Below are 17,527 nucleotides of genomic sequence, written 5' to 3'. Positions count from 1 at the left end.
ATCTCCCTTATTCCACATCCTGCCCACCAAAATACTGAAAATCCAAGTGATACAGTGCTGGTGTTACCACGTAAGCTCTACCAAAGTCATCATCCAGGATCAGGACTCTAAGAAAACAGGAACGTACACAATGGTCCCTATCCTGCAGAAGTTCAAGACAGCAATGTCTAAAAAAGATGCTACCACATCTGAGGAGAAGTTAATGGCAGGAGATGACTTTCCTTTTAGTGGAATGAAAGCCTTCATAGAATACCATGAGTGGGACCCACAAGAATCATCGAGTCCAACTTTGAGGCTTCAAAGCATGACAGTGTACTTCCCCTTCCACTCCAAACCACAGCCAAGAGTTTCTCCTTGCTTTGGGGGAAACTCACAAAGCTTTGTTCTTCCTCTTACTTCTCACTAGCTTTACAAGAGTGAAGAAATCAGTTAATTTGACCAGACACACACACACAAGCCCAACTATCATCTCCCTTTCCCACCAAAACAGAGTTCCCCAAGAAATAAAACCATAGTAAGGTGAAAAGTTTTCCATTTTATTTTTTAAAGAAAAATATTCCTCTTTAAACACAAAGCATGAACTAAAAACCTCCAAGGAACAGTTTCTCCCCTGGAGCACAATTTAACTAAACTGTACAGTGTTAGAGCTCCCCGAACAAGTACACACACATGACATACAGTATTTCTGTCACAGGAAATAAGGTTTAGGACTCAAAATTGTCCTCCACACCCTCTCTCAATACCCATGCCATTCATAACAGTGATGATCACTTCTGGTTGTGACATATATATATATGAACATTAAAATATAAATGTATTGGCCAAATTGGCCCTTTCTAGCTTTCTAACAAATGTCTGTGATAGAGGTTAAGACAATAGTTATTTCCAGGAATGGTACTTGGAAGAAAAAATATAGCAGCATCCACAGGCCACGCAAGCCCTTAATTTCAGCTGCCCTGTTTTAAGGAACCCAGTCAGTTCAGCAGTGTTTTGTAGAAATTCCCATCACTCAAGAAGAGGGAGTGGGAATAAAACATTCACAGGCCAAATTTGTTGCTTGAGGAGACAGGCTAAATTTCAGTGAATCTGGCCTATGGACTCCAGCAATAGGTTTTTTTTTCCACATTGCCACAGTGAACAATTTCATGTCTAAGCTTTTACGTAAAAAGATAATGACAACTTTCTGAAATCAGCAACTGGTTCTATCTATCCCATCAAATAGATATGTGTATAATATTTATGGCATCTGCCATACTACCCAGACTACAGAACTGGAACCAGACTCTAGAATCCCAATTCTTACTAATTCAGAACAGTAAAATCATCAAAAGTCTCTGCATGGTCTCATAACATGCCTATCAAGTCCATAGCCCCCACAAAAAGTACCTGGGCATTTTCTGAGGAAGGCAGGGAATGGAAAAGGTCTGGAAATGGAGCTCATTTATGTCCCACATGATGATTAACTGTGGCTTTTATTAAGTAACACTCAAATCTTTATCAGACAGACCATTTCATAAAAATCTTTTCCATTCCATACACTCCAACAATTTTTACAGTAGGAAAAATATTAGAAAAATAAATTTCACCCCCGAACAACGCTGTCTGAAGATCAGCATCACCAGTCAAGAAGGTTCTTACAGGGGGACCAGCTAATCTTTCATTTCCTCTAAACCAGCTTCATACAGAAAACAGCAGCAAGATAGACATGGTATCTAGGAGCTAGATTAAGGCCAACAATATAAAGACAAACGCGGGCTCAGATCTTTTGAAATGAAGAAACCCTCCAAATGTTTTTATACATATGCACGCACGCACAAACATACACACATATAACTCTTGTGCACTACTCAAGCAAAGGCTTCACATCTGTGAAAGCACCACTGGAGAGTATTCTAGCACCAGGATGAAAAGTTGGTTGTCTTCCCTCTTCAGCAATAAAATCCAAAGTCCTTATATTGCTTTGGACAAGGTCACCAAATGCTCATCCATGAACAATTTCAGCGAGTGGATTCAAACAGCTTAAAGAATTCCTGCTGCGGAATATGGGCAAGAAGAGGTGTGCTGAGAGGCTGCAGCTCCTTGGTTGCTGGAAAGGAGGGGAATTTCCATATTGCAATCTGGTAGAGACAGAGACCAAATTGGGCCCTAGGTGTGTGCGACAGTAAGTGAACTCGGCGCAGACAGGGTGAAAGTGGAAAACCTGCATACATGAAATCACAGTGCACATCTGTTGGCATGATAAAGACAAGCAAAACCACCGTATTCTCTGGCAGGCTTGTCTCTGCATAGGCAGCCCCTGGCTATGCTGGAAGTCAGGACAAGGATCTGTGAATGGGATGTCACACACAGGACACCAGGACAACACCAAACTCATACAGCACAGGTCTAAGGGAAAGTTTGTAAGTAGGTCTGCTAGCGTCTCGCCTACACACATGCTCCAGTGAGTCTGCACAAGTCTATAAAGGGGACAAAAATCTTTTAACAGCAATGCTGTGGAGCAGGTTCAGCTACAAGTAACAATGCATGCAAGATACAGAAGAATTAACCATCAACCTGAGCACATCCAGCTCTTTCTGCTGTGGGCCTCTATCCTGGATCTAGGCCTTGCACAGGAGGTGCTGGCTGTGCTGCCCTTTACCAACACTCTGAGCAAGCTGAGAGCCAGGAATGACATCTCCATGATCTCTCAGTTAGCACATGTGGCCAGAGGTCTGTCCTCTGCATGCAAGATAAGCAGGCAACAACCAGTCTCACTACCAAGGGAAGATGGGGTGCAGTGGCTGGAAGTGAGCTGCTAAAACAGTGCTGGAAGTAATGGAAGAGACAAGGAGAGATTTAATTTTTCAGAGACTGAATCACCAGCAGTAAAGTCCCACTTACTTTTAAATAGCATGCTGACTGGTCTGGCTATTGCTTATGTGATCTGCTAAGTGAGGCTGTGGTAGGAATTCCATAAAAACATGCAAGAAAAGAAATGAAGTGAAAGGAAGGGTGATCATCGCTCTTGTGAATTGTGAGGTGTGAATTTTGGGTCCGGGACAGGGGATTATCAGCACGGATATGCTGTGTCTCTGTGCACATGCAAGAGTGCAACCAAGGGAACAGCAGCAGGACTGAGAGGAAGAGACGCAGGAAGCATAACACTGTAATTCAAGAAACAAACACAGGACAATAGGATGAGGGGAAAGGAAAGAGAAAGGATGTTTGAGGTAAAGGAGCCCAAAGGAAGAGACGATAGAAAAACTCTTAATAGTCAGTCCTGCTTCAGGAAATACGTAGCTAATGTCAGTTATTTCTCTTTTCACCAGGTGTCCTTGGCATGTTGGAAATTCTCCTCTCTGTATTCGAAATTTAAGAATAAAGACAAAGATCGTTAATTTTTTTTTCCTAAGATATGCTAAATCATTTAGAGCGTTCAGCATGATACTCCAAATGGCCCCTGAATACTAAGCCATGCTGATGACTCACCTGAAAGTGGAAGCACTCAAATTATAAGCTGCTTTTTGAAAACCTAGGGCTATTTTCTTTGGGTTATAAAAGCTAACAGTTGGAAACCATCCAGGAGCAGGTCTGGCATCTCTCACTAAGAGCACATTGGCATCTAAGAAATACCTTCAACAGTTACTTGGCAAATCCCAACGTCAGACTGAGGAGCCAGGTTTATGTAGAAATGTATACAATCAGACAGCTCCTCATATACCTAACAGGATAGATTTGTGCGATTTACAGCAAGAACTATGAATGTGCCACTCCCTGCTTCAGTGAAAACACCAGCAGTTGGAGGTGTGATCTGAAGCCCTTTGACTACGGTGCAAATCACGTGGGGACCCTTTTCTTTTACATCAGGATTAATGCCTCCTGGGCAAAGCGTAGCTTTCCTCTTTCTACTCCAAACCACAAAAGATGCCTGTTTTGGGTTTGTGCATCCCTAGAGCAGCAGTGCTGGCTGGAAGTACACACAGAGAGCAGTTTCTGTGAACCAGTAAGACCAGAAAAGCAACTGGTGAGAGTGGCCTCAGGGCAGAGCCCAGGTGGAAGCACGTGGTCAGGTAAGAGTATGACAGAGCAGTCAAGTCACACGTGATCAGGCAAGTTTAAGGCAACTAAAGAGAAGTTCATCGACTATTGAGAGGAGAGTGCCAAAGGGAAGAGAGAAGAGGAACCACTGAGCAAAGAGGCTGGGAATGGTGTAGCCAAAGCCCAGCACCAACTACTAAGCCAAGCCTCTTCTCCAGCTCATTGTTCTAATGCTCATTTTACCAGCACCATCAGCATGAGGTTAATATGTCAGGAAGAAGAGCTGGGGGAAGTTCCTAAAAGTGTAGCTTGCACCTTTTCAGGCTCATGTCTCAGGTCAGTTCCTTCGAAAGAAAGCGCATGGGCCATTTGACCAGCATCTGGCTTTGAACTAGGGCCTTCTGGGAGTCCTGCTTCCTACCTCCAGGGACAATCATGTAACATGTTCTACCTGGAAGTGATGGCAGCAGCTACTTAGGTTCCTTGTCATGACAGCTGAGCATACAGTGGTTATATATAAAAAAAAAAAAGAAAAAAAGAAAAAAAGAAGTAACAGCATGCACCAGTGGCACAGCCATTAGACATGAAGCCGTGGTTGAATTCTTCTTGTCAGAGTCTTCTCAGAAGCAGGTAGGACCAGCAAGAAAGGAAGTGTTGGCACAAATCAGCGCAGGCTCCGGTAGACATAGGCTGATGTGAAGATAGCATTGAGAGTCAGACTCACGGCTAGCAGACCTCGGAGAGCGGAGTTACCAAAATGACCTTGGTGGAAGAGGAGAACACAAAGAGAGAAAGGGACAGCAGGAAGAGATGTTAAAGAACCGATGAAATAAATAACAGTGAACATATGTTGAACTCTCACTTTGCTCTCTCTTTGTTTTCACTGTAAGTAGAAATTGCTGAAGCAGTTTTCCTGTCAGGAAAGATTCCGCTACTCTCCTTAGCTCTGTTTTCATCTTGTCCCTCTTCTCAACACCCACATCCCCATCCCTTTCCTTCTGTCCCAGTTTAGCACTCTAGCTGTCAGTACTTTCCAGACGGCCCCCCAAAAAAAAACAGGAATAGCCTTATTAAGGGCTTCAAATAGCAGAGAGAAAACCCATTTTGCTACTAGCAATTTGTTTGATCTTAAGATCAGATCACTACCACAGCACAGGAAAGATCTCAAATGTCCTCACAGTAATGTTTGCACACATATGAAACGCCCTTGGAAACGCACTTACCTCTCCAGCCTGCCAAATCATCCCCTTTGGTAGTTGTGTCTACCACACAGGTAGATGAGTGTGATGAATGATCCTCCTTTTTGATGGAATTATCGCTGCAAATACTCCCTCCTTCCACAGCAGATCTCCTATCTGCAAAAAGAAAAAGATACAAAAATTCAGAAGGCACCTGTGGAAGTCGAAAGCAGCAGAATTTACCAATCAAAAGGTAGACATCAGTAATGAATGACCGCCTGGTAAAATTATGAAAGGATCGAGGATGGGAGCTAGAAATAAAAGCCAAGTTTCACTGCTGTGCAGCAGAAGTTGCCTGCTTGTTTGTCTCAAGCATTATCTATATCAGCATCACCACACCAGTAGTTAGAGGAGCTATCCAAACGGGGAAGGGCAGTGACAGTAGTCTCCCTGTGGCACCACTCAGTGAAAAAAGGACATCGGTTTTGGCAGAAGAGAGCTTCTCCAGGCCAGTGAATTCATAAGGGAGCTTTGGTAGCCTAACAGTCATTACCATCTGGGTCTTTCCTAAAGGATTCCCATCTATTACATGGCCTAGATGATGCATAGATTTGCTTGCAAGTCAACTCCTTCCTACAAATGCATTTCCAAGAGTGCAGTGGGCTGCCAGCATACCATGCATTCCCCACTCACTGAGGTTCTTCTTCGGAAAAGAGGATAGCTCCGTGGCAAAGATGTTGCTGTCTGAGTGGCTGTGCTCCTCAGAGCTCGTTGGGGTGAGCAGGGCCTCATTCTGAGATGGGAAAAGCAGCAGCTTCTGTCCTTTCAGGTTCAGGCGGGCAGGGCTGATAAGCGGCCGGCGATATCGCAAGGAACCTGAGCTGGAAGTCACAGAGCCAGCCACTGATGGTGCTGGAGAGGGGATGCGGGAGGGAGCACAGCTACCTGACAGCATGGAGAAGTGGTCTGAAATAGAAACACACAAAAAGAAAAGAGATTATAACCCCAATATACAAGAGGCACAGTTTTCTGTAACAATTCTACAAGAAGAGGGAACAGAAATTGCAAAAATCCATCAGATCTTGTACTAAAATTCTTTATTCGTTCCCGTTCCCACACTGCAAAACATGGAGAAATTCCACAAGCACTTACTTCGGTACACTCAAGGATGACTTATACTAGAGATGTTTTTTTCAGGAGCTGTGGGAGCTCTCTCTCCTTAGTGTGTCCATTCAGGAGAACCTCCTTTACACATACTGTTTGCACGTGAATGAACAATTCTGGCATGTACTTTAAAGGCTGCTGTGAAGCTGTATCAGGAAGCAAGGATGTTTCCATGATGGCATTAGCCCAGACTGCATTTCCAGCAGCAAACACTTAAGCAGCATAAACAGCCAAACGATCCAGCTGGGGTCAGGAGTGCAACAGACAGGTCACTAGAGGACATGGGATCAAAAGGACAGAGCAGACAGGGTAGCTAAATTAGGAGTTCCTTGGGCTGGGGAAAGCAAAACAGAAGAGCTGCCTTAGGAAAAATTTCAAGCCTTCCTTCAAAGCAATCTCAATTCAGATATAGAGTAGGGAAGGGATCCTTGCTTTGTCTCACTGATTTCAGTGTGAGCTCTCCCAGAAAGAATAATATCCCATACTTTATTTTGATGCAATCCCACCTTTAGGTGGAACTATCTCTGCAGTATTTTCACTGAGATCTCAGCAGAGAGAAAAGAATTAAACTGGGGTCATGTGTTTCAAACCACCCACTGCAAATCCTGCAGAGACGCTTGCTCTGGAAGCCCCAGCATTACCTGATGTAGGAGATTCCTTGGACTGAGATGACTGTGAGGCTGGTCGACTTCCGCTGAACAAATAGCCAGAATCTAGAAAAGCAAAAATGAAAGAGCTTGAACCCAGATGGATCAGCTACCAGAGTTCTATCCTTCTAAAAGATAACCCTGTCATCTTGTTATCAATCTCAGAAGGGGAGAGGTTGTAAATGTAGGCAGGAAAAGTGTCCCTATATTCCTAGGTAGGCTAAATTCCAGAGTCAGAACAATGCCCTTTTCCCAGCTGCAGTGGATCAGATCTGTCCAACAGGCTCCAAAAATAAAACAAGCCATCCCCTCCCAAAATATCTGGAATTAAAAGCATCTAAATATATTTAGGATAGAATAAAAAATATTCAGCCCTGACAGGGCATGCTCTCTCCAGCCTGTCTGTCTTTGGACCTTCACAGAAGAAAGTACAGCCTCACATGGGGGGGATTAGCATGCAGGGGGAATCCCAGCCATCTGGTGCATTTGCACCTAACCTTCCAGTGGCAGTTAGGTCATTGGAAAGGTGAAGGCTGTGTCAAAAGCTGCTGTGCTGCTGAAAGGTTTGCATGGCTGGTCTTTCACCTGCTCTTAGTGGCAAAACTTCATGGCTGCTTGCAGCTTGAGACAGAGAAATGTGGAATGAACTAAAAAAATCTCAGTAAGACTGCTCGCTTTGCTGCACTGTTATCCTAGAAACTGCCACAATTTGGCCTCTGACCTGCTGGTAATCAGTCAGTGACACAGGAAGGCTTAGCTTTCCTTAGACAGAGAACAGTATTTGGATGTTGTCCCCCATCTGTTAATCTTGAGCACAGCAAAACTGAGGGCTTAATGAGCTACTGGGAGAGTCTTTCATGAGGCCTATAAATCTTCCCTAAATCACAGAGCCTCTAAAGCAGCCTCTGTAGCTGTGCTAGCACATACCACTTAGGGATGAGGCTACCTTCAGCTCTGCTCCTTTCAGGTGCTGTAAAGAAACCAGACTACATAAAGCAGCCAGAAGGAAGGGAGAGATCTCTCTCATGATGTTTTGAGAAGCCTCTGGATTTCAATAAGCCCACTGGTCACTGTAGATTTCAGTAAACCCCCAGATGGGAAGCACTCAGTGAGACTTCTTGCTTCACCTAGATGGCAACGCCATGCTAATTTCTTAATGCTAAAAGCCAAATAACCAACACTGGACACTCCTCTGCACCATGGGAGATGCAGACACTGCTCGTTTTAGACAGTTTAGACACAGTCCTTAACTAACTGCTGCAAAAGCTATTATTTTAGAAGTGATTAAGAACAACTGAGATTTACAATCAGTAGTATCACAGCATCAGGCTTAGTGGCTCCCTCAGGAGCCAGCTTAACTTAGTTTTTACCAGATAACCTGTATTAGTGACAGCCCATGTGATAAAGGAATAGGCGTGCCCAGTTAGCACTGCCTCCCACAGGCCGTTAGCAGACTGCTGGCCCTCACTCCAGCCCCAAGAACATGGCAGCAGTCTCTAAACAGGACTAACTACCACTGGTGGATACCTCACAGCCCACCTCCTTCTGAAGCACTGCACCACTCTGTTGTCATTGCCACCTCGTTGGGAAGTTTCACGCACACCTTACCTGCTCTGGCCAAGGAGGGGATGGTACCCAGTGAGAGCGCCCTGTTGAGACGTCCAGGGAGAGAGGAAGAAGAAGTCCTGCGTGGGGACCTGAAGAGTTGCTGGTTTGTCAGCTGGAGAATACTGGGTGGCGTTGGGACAAAGAGAGACGTAGCGGAGGAAGGGAAGCCAGTCCCAGTGCCGTTGGAAAACAGAGTAATCGAATCCCCGGAAAGGTACCTGCAAATGACAGGCGTGACAAGCATTTAGCAATGAGTATGTTCCAGGAACTCCCTCTCTCAGTTCTAACTAGGGGAACCAGAACGCAACAATCTCCATAGAATAGAGAAGAATTTGTTTTTCTTTTGGACCAGAACTACAATGGTGCTTGTGGCTACTGCATACGAACATTTGCTTTGTTACCAGGTTTGTACTAAATTTTCAGTGCAAGAAGGCAAGATATAAAATGCTTAGGGTTTATGGGAAGGTTTATTTCCCTTTGAAACTGGGCAAGGAAGAAGTGCTCAACCTTACTTAAATTATTGTGCACCAACCTGTCCAGCAACACAGGGTGGAAAAAGTGGTGGGACAGTTCAGAATCTCAGGTGCAAGCAGTTACAGTTCATTGGTTTTCTCCCTGTGAAAATTACCGTGATGTAAAGCATCAGAATGCTTTACCAGTTCCAAATACAGAGGACCAACAACAAAGTACATCCGATGTTTGTCATGTGCACATGCAAAGAACATGCTTACAATGCCATGACTCTGGGTAGCAAGTAGTTATCTGCTTATTTTTTGTCTCTACAAATCAGAATCAGCATCTCTGATGTCAGTAAAGTGTTTTTATGAATATAAAGATTTAGGCACAAGTGTTCTGTTTTAAAACTAACATTCAAGCCCCAAATGTATCAAATACATTTGCCTTCATTATGTTTCTGTGAGACTCACTGCCCTCACTTTACAGATGGGAAAGAGAAGCAAAAAGAAGCTAAGTGACTTATCCAGGGTCAAATAAAAACTCTGTGATAGAACTGAGACACAAACTTAGGTTTCCTGATCCTAAATTGAGGCCTAAACCATTAGATTTTTTTCTCTCTGGACATGATAATTAGCCACAAACAGGTACTAGCATAGTCATTCAGAGGGCACTGTGCTCCCACAGCATACGTTCCAGGCATCGTCTTGCTTCCAGTGTGGAAAAAACAATTTCAATTACGGCCCCTGGGAAAATTTAAAATTGGCACTAATAATGGCAACTGTATACGTAGGTCTCCAAGTTGTTTCCAAGGGGTTCTTTGCGAGGGAAAGCAGGGAGCCATAGAACAGTGTTTCTGATTTGAGAACACAACATGAGAGAGAACAGACAAAATGCACCTAAGGATACCTACAGCAGTTAGCTTGATTTTTAAGTAACATGGACTCAAACTGACTTGTTTTCTACTGGTAATATAACTATAGGAAAGGACTTGACATTTTACACAGTTGTTGCAGCTAGCACTGTCACAGCATATGGTTTATATGCAAATAATCTACACAATTAATTTGTGATACTCAAATTTCCCTGTCCACCTTTGCAGCGGTTTACAATGTAAGAATCAACCTAAGCCGAACAATTTGGCACAGAACTACTCCTATTTCTACTTTCTTTGCTTACGTCCTTGAAATCATGTGCTGATCTTAACCTGTGTGTGCAGGTTAGTTATCACATTACACCACAGGAATCTGCTTTGGAGTCTCACCTGTGTTCTCCTACCCTCAAAATGAGTGTTTCAAGGAGGTCACAGTGTTCAAAGTATGGGAACTTGGTATTATTTTTAACAATTGAATGAAATGCATGAAAAAGTCTAGAATTTGAGCAAGATATCTCAAGGATCTCCTGTATGGTTATTTAGTTAAAAGCAGGTAATAAATACTCTTTTCAAATAAATAATGACAAAGTAATAAACAAAGTGTGAAACAGGCACATTTTTAAACAGAGATAACAGACTTTGCATCATGTCATCAGGCTGCAACATTTAGAGGTTTAATAACACTTCTGATGAAAACACTGAGACAGATGAGAGCAGAAACACAGCTTTTCATCTGTCAGAGGAAAGCCAAGAGTAAGAGAGAGAGTGGAGGAATATGTGCATCTCAGTCTCGTGCTGTGGGGTGATTTACGCATGTGCCACTCACTTGGAGATGACAAATACGATGCAGAAAGATTATGCAGTGCTAGCACACGCAGAAGAAGCAGTCTAGGTTTAAGATCATAATTTAAAATATCTTATAAAACTACTTATCTGCTAGTACGAGGCAGACATCAACACTCCCGACCAGCTTAATCAGGCTGAACAACATCTGAGCCAACCAGCCTCGTGGTGCTTGCAAGCAGGACATGCCTTTAACAGCAGTAAGGAACTCGTCAATCTTGCAGCAGAAAGTGCCCAACCTCTTCAGGTTCCAGAGGACCTGGGAAGGGTGTCATGCTTCGCAAACGTGCAGAGTCCTTTAGTGCACATACACATAAATATTTGCCCCACCACACACACAGACAGCAACAGCAGATGTACACGTCCATCTCAGCTCCGTAAGAGGGAATGAATTGGAAAGGAAATGAGAGGTGCAGCTCAGGACCATGATATGAACCAGCTCAGAAATAGCGATACCTACCACTTGCAATGTCTGTGAAGGACCAAATCAGAGCACCACCCGTGAACAACATTGCTCTTGTTTCCTAACTTTGCACCTTTTCTACGCTTGGGCAAAAGGATCCAGCTTTACACAGCTCCTTGCTGCACAGGAAGAGTGTATCTGCCTTACTGGCTTTTGGCAGCTTTTCACTTAGGAGGGTGGAAAACATGACAATCGTATTTTCACTCCTAACTGCAATCTCTTTCCTAGGATTTTAACTTTTTGGGATTGGAGCTCTGTGGGCTCTGCTGCTCAACAGCCCCCCTTCTTCTGAACCTCAACACATTAGCGCAGTCTGAACCCCCAGGCAGCTGATGAAATATTTGTCTTGCACCATCCAGAAAATCATTTTTTCTGGTTAGAAAAGAAGAGCTGGAGAATTTTGAGGATAGCATGTTAATGCCTTAAGACTAAGGGCTGACCAAAGAACAGCTTAAATGTTGATCTACTCGGAACAAATTCCTACAGCTTGCAAAATTTTTATCCTTTTCTACATACATAAAAAGCAGGGGTGCTGTCATGGGAATGCATTTCATGGCTGAGAGTGGTCAGCTGAACTAAAACTTTCAGAAGCAGATGAAAAAAGGTGAGAAGAACAAGAGGGTCATAAGGCAGGAAGCAACTAGAACACAGCCCTGGAACGGAGCAGTACAGCTACATCTTTGCTCTGAACTTAGTGCATTGCTCCAAGATGTTTGTGCACATGATAAAAGCAGGTCTGGCAACAGTGGAAAAAGTACCCAAAAAGCAAGAGTGAAAAAAAAAAAAAAGGCTCTGGAGTCAGACGGTTTGTGGAAATAGGGCCCGGAAGCCGTTTATTTCAGAACTTGTCATTCAGAACATCGAAAATCGGATATCTTAATTAGCGTATACAACGATCACAGCTTTACTAGACAGTTGGGCACAACTCTGCTACACAGATACTTTAAAAATAAATAAATAGAAGATTAAAGAAGAGTAGTACATGGTATGGGACAGTACGCTGTCCTGAAGAAACACCTCCTGCCCATAGAGCCTCCTCTCCCAATACCTCCCTCTTATCCAAAGCTAGCACCATATGTGCGTGCCTTTTTAATTCACATTTTAACCACAGAGATGCTGCATCACCCCTGGGATAGAGAGAGCCATGGGAGAGCATGGGTCAGGTCAGACCACAGGGCTGTAGATGGACCCCCTCCTGCTATCAGCTAACTTCGGACATGGAGTAAGAAGGTAAGGTGCAGAGTCAGGCAGCTGACCATACGTACCCAGGTTTGTCTGTCTGGAAGCAGCCAGAACCATTTGTCAGTTGTGGGATAAAATGTTTCCTAACAATTTGCCTATGAATGGTCCATGTTTAACTGCACCGTCTTCTGCCCAGACTGCAGAAGCAGCTCGCGACTGCCTTACTTATTGCTGGCTGCAGAATAAACAAGTTTCTGCCAGCTGACATGCAGCCACTCATCTGGTCCGCTGCAGCACATCACGCCATCAGTCAGTTCCACAGTGTGTGCCTCTGGTCAAGGTGACAGAATCAGGAGTAAAGAACAATATGGCAAATAAAACCCAGGACAATAACGCTGAAAAAGAGCACAGGTCTCAAACTCGTTAAGATTTTGATACATGACTTACAGAACTAGGAACTTTAGCTCCCCAGGCTAAGGATCGTTTTCTCCTACACGTCACCGTGCTTTGGGTGAAAGAGGAGGGAGGAATTATAGCTGAAAAGGCTCCAGCTGCCAGGTCCTGCACTGATACCTTCTGGAATACAGATGGACGTTTGGCATCAATTTTGGCTTCCCTCTGGTTGGTGGCACAAAGGTATGTGTGCACACCTTCCGCCTCTACAAAATCCAGACTCACTCACATGATGAAAAGGTTCAGAGGAGCTCTCCCCTGCCTGTGTATTTGACAGCTTTGGTCCCAAATGAGGCTTTACAGGGGATGACTCATGGTACACTTCAGGACTGAGTACTGCCCCTTTCTTGGGAGGGCATCTGCTACGGCTCAGAGAAGCCTCAGGTGGTGGTGCACCTGGAACGAACAGGCAGGTTACATGCAAGAGCACACAGGTTCGACGGCAGCTCTTTAAAAGCTGAAAGCCACGTACTGCAGCTCCTCATGTTCATGAGCAGAGTCAGTATGGAGCAATGAAACCAGCTATTAATTAGATTAATTTATATAAAAGTATAAATAATTTGTCCACAATACACCGTACACAGTTTCTACAGTATCTAAGCATGATTATTAGCTTCACATAATTTCAGCTTACTTGAAAAATATTAATAAAGCTAAAATAAAACACCACTACACCCTTTTTATATTCCCATCTTGTCCTCATCCATTAACACACCCAAGCTCAGTTCACTAGGGCATGCAAAACACAGATGTAGGAAAGAAGGACTTAATAGAAAGGAAAGAATGGGATATAAATATCAGGTATTTAAAATTGTAAAGGGCCACAAAGGGGTCAGTCTGCATGCAGAAATGTCAGTGAAGGCTTCAGGAACACCAGAAGCAGCAGCAGCAGAGATACTTACTCAGTTGCTAGCCCTGGCTTCTCCCCTCAACCCCCATAGGGTCTGCAGAGTCACTGGAAATCTAAGAGTGCAGCCCAAGTGCCCTCTTATTCCCAGCCACACTCACTGGTAGCAAATGCAGGCCAAAAGCACTAGCCTGCCACACGTACAGGTACTGTTGTCCCAAGCTGCAGCTGCAACAGTTCCACTGAAGCAGAGCAACATAGCGTTGTCAAAAAGTTTGTCCAGGGAAAGGCACTTAATGAACCCACCTTGCCCCCTTTATGCAGGGCGCAAGGTGGTGTTGAGCTGGCAGACCAGCCACGGCCACCATGAGGACAAAGATCAGAGTGAGCCACGTAGGGCTGGAGCAGATTTCATTTCAAATGGCACACAAACACACTCGGAGTTCCTCACCACCCCAGCTCTGCTCTGTAGTCCCAAAATCTGGTCCAGACACCAGCAAAAGGTCAGCATCAAAAAGCAGCACCTAAATTGGGAGGTTTGGGGGCTAAAAACCTCTAACACTGCTGAGTTAAGGTGTTTGCATGCTCTGCATGGCTGGAAGAATCCTTAGGCCACAGAGCTGCACCTGGTGACCACAGTATATCACCTGTTTCTCTGTGGCTTGAAATAAGAGCACAACTAAGTGAAACCAAGAAGCTCTAAGCACCAACCAAGTGGTTCTGGACGATGTTGTCAGTGGTTTTTGGAAGTTACCAGCCCTTTGTTAGTTATTATCCCCCTCAGCAGGAGGAAATGTGGCATACCAAACAGCATCTCAGCTTCAGGATGGTGACACAGTGCTCAGACATGGGGCTTGCACCAAAAGAACTGAGTTGCAGGCATGCGTTTCCTTCTGCTGGAGCCACTGGGGGGAAATCAACCAGGCACAGAGTCAGATGGCGTATCTAACTGCTGAGCTGCTTCCTAACTGAATCCCAAGTCAGAAGTGTGAAACTGGCAATGCACCTTCCTTACAGAAGCACAGCATAGCTATGGCTTCCTCAAAGAAGGACAGCATATTGTTTAGAAGAGTTATTTGGTGCTGAAATCAGGTACTAGAGGAATAGTCTCAGTAAAGGCAGCAGTGGCTTGCTTAACAATTTTTCCCCGGAAAGAGTCAACAGTAAAACACTGGTAACTCATCTTCTTCAGGCCTAATCACCTAAGGAGGAGCTCCATATACAGAACTGGTACAGATCTGATGTTACCACTTTATAAATCCCAACATCTATGGGAAAAGACATCCGTTTCCTCCTTGCCTTCCTCTCCTCCAGAAGATCAATTGTGTTATTCCATCAGCCTTGACAAAGCACTTAAGAAAGGCAGAAAGGGAGGAGATGGTCAGCATCAGAGCCTCTGAGAGAAAAATTCACTTGCTGCAGGGTTGCTCCTAAAGCTCTGAGGTTTGTGGTTGTTTTTAGAAGCAGCAGCAGAGACTTGCTGAGGCACCAAGAAGTGGGAAAAATAAGCTGATGCCTGAGCAAAGACAACAGCTTCTTTGGCATGAGAAGTGAGTCACGCACCAGTATCTGTTTTGTTATTTGGTTTTGTCTTTAAGGTTTTTCCAATTAGGAGTCTGAAAGTTCTTCGATTATAAGGTGTGGAGAAAGCACCGCAGAGACCAAGGCTTCAGTTGCACAGGTTGGCCATAAAACAAAGCAGTTTCTGATATGTACCGTTAGTGCAACCTATAAGTGTATTCCACTCGTATTAATTTGTGTAACATGAAGACAAATGGATTTGCTTGCAATGTAGACAGCAGGTAATGTACTTCCCAGATGAAAGAATTTTAGACTTTCAGTACAGATTTGCACTTGCTGTGCCACCAAACCTCAAGGATTTTTTAGTAGTATTATTTAGGTTTTGCAGCGTAAACCCAACTCCTTCCCACAGTTCTACTGCCTGCCTGCTCCTGCTATCTAGTGTGCGCCCCCTCCCATCACAGCACTGCACAGGAAAAAAGGCAAGAGAGTAAGAGAAAACCAGGCACAGAAGAATGATGTAACAACAGAAAAACAGTGTAAGAAGTGCCAGACCCCAGAGCACGTTTAAATTGAAAGAAGAAAAATAAATGCTGCTAAAAAGAATGGAAGAAAACACCTTTTCAGAAGACTTATGGGGCTATAGTGACACTCAACACAACCTTGACTTCCAGGGACTTCCAGCTCCTGAAAGCAAAATGTCTGAAGAGTTTGACAAGCATCTTTGTGTGCTGCCACCAAGTTTCCTTGCTAATGTGCAAGAAGATTTGGACAGATGAATTTTATTTTTGTTTAAAAAATTTTAAAAAAATGATATTGTTGTTAGAAATTGGGCATGACGTTACCATGACTATCCCTACACATTTTAATAACTTGTCAGCTGCTCACACTTCTCCTCTTTGTAGCAGCCTTGATATCCTTCTAAACATGTGATTCCTCCTAGCATTTGGGCGTACCTGGCAGCAGAGCAGCAAGAGGAAACTGCTCACCTCTGCGAGACCAGCAAGTTCACAAACTAGAAGGAACTCTCCATCCAAATTCTATATGTAAGTGCAGAAGACAATTACAGCTAAATATAAACATGAGTCTTTTCCTACTTTTAACTTTATGGAGAGAACTGGAAAGCATCAAAGATGAAGAAGGGAGGGGGGAAAAAAAGGCTAGACGTCTTTTATTTCACTTAATGGACATAATAGCTCAAGGTCACCTGGGTCTTTTGTGCAGCTTGTCTAGAGAACAGCAGAGCCAGCACTGGATTTCTTCCCATTGTCCATTTCATTAGGTGATTTTGTCCGTGCTGCTTTTAAGAGAACACTGCATGAAAAATGGCATTGGAAGGACACTTACAGCAGGGCGCTTCCCAGGCCTGAAAGCATTTTATTGATCCCTGCACTGGAGGGAAGGCAAAGCAGACAGTGGTAAGCCATCTTATTATTATTATTTTTGCCACTTCCTATCCTTTCACCAGCCTACTGTCTTTCTTAACACTGCTCTCTGCTTGAAACCCACTGCTCCTCTTCAAGTGCTGCTTGAAACCTCCCTCCCTGCTCTAGCTGACAGGACAGAGGAGCCTGCTGTCCAGTACAGAAAACTGACACCAGATTTTTAAGGCACACTTCCTATTAAGTTTCCTAATGGAGAACAAGAGAGAAGAGCCAGAGTGACTGTGAAAATCTAACCTAGTCTTCAGAGCCATGTATATTTCAGGCTTTTTTCTGCTCTGATGAACTCATGCGGCTCCTTGTAAGTATTTACTTTGAAACAATTTTCTAGGTTCAATAAATATCCATTGTCCTAATGGAAAATGGGACACAGTGGTTGTTACTGAGCATTTCAGAAGTCTGAGATTAGAACGAGAAACAAACTGGAACATCAATCTGGAAGACAAACCTTTTGGGTCAGGATTGGTAAGCACCAGGAACACAGAAGGGCAGAGCCAGACTTTGCAGATGTTGGATCCCTTTTGTGGACAAGTAAACAGCCAGAGCAGCAGCGTTTGTAAGCACCAGAATGGAGAAAGGTGTCCTTTGCACGGAGGTCGATATTGCAATTATCTGAAGGCACCGTTAAAAATATTTCCAAAGGAGAGCACACATGTGAAATAGTTTTGCACATCCCCTTCCCATGCCAGCTGCTAAGTTTCAGGCACAAAGTCTTTCAGCCAGGAGCTGTACCTGCCCACGACACACTCAGCTTTGTGGCTTATTGTTAACAGATCTCTACAGAGCTTTTGTTAGTGCTACATTTTTGCTTTCACAGTGAATACTAGTTTGAAGA

The 17,527-nt window shown here is 44.0% G+C and overlaps 1 protein-coding gene across 2 annotated transcripts in view; it reads right to left on the bottom strand.

Annotated features, from left to right (window-relative positions):
- Nucleotides 1-515: 515 nt before the first annotated feature.
- TMEM201 (transmembrane protein 201) overlaps nucleotides 516-17,527 on the bottom strand; it is a 43,320-nt gene continuing 26,308 nt past the window's right edge. For both annotated transcript variants that reach the window (XM_035344339.1, XM_035344340.1), the window contains 5 exons: nucleotides 8,615-8,832; nucleotides 7,001-7,072; nucleotides 5,871-6,161; nucleotides 5,241-5,372; nucleotides 516-4,779 (listed from right to left, as the gene is read on the bottom strand). In XM_035344339.1, the coding sequence (XP_035200230.1) occupies nucleotides 4,682-4,779; nucleotides 5,241-5,372; nucleotides 5,871-6,161; nucleotides 7,001-7,072; nucleotides 8,615-8,832 (811 nt within the window). In that variant the 3' untranslated portion in view covers nucleotides 516-4,681. The remainder of the gene's footprint in view (nucleotides 4,780-5,240; nucleotides 5,373-5,870; nucleotides 6,162-7,000; nucleotides 7,073-8,614; nucleotides 8,833-17,527) is intronic.

Source organism: Oxyura jamaicensis, chromosome 21, assembly GCF_011077185.1.
Source record: "Oxyura jamaicensis isolate SHBP4307 breed ruddy duck chromosome 21, BPBGC_Ojam_1.0, whole genome shotgun sequence".
In the NCBI taxonomy this organism is placed as follows: Eukaryota; Metazoa; Chordata; class Aves; order Anseriformes; family Anatidae; genus Oxyura; species Oxyura jamaicensis.
Note: the sequence above shows the minus strand (reverse complement) of the source record. Positions and strands in the feature narration are given on the sequence as shown.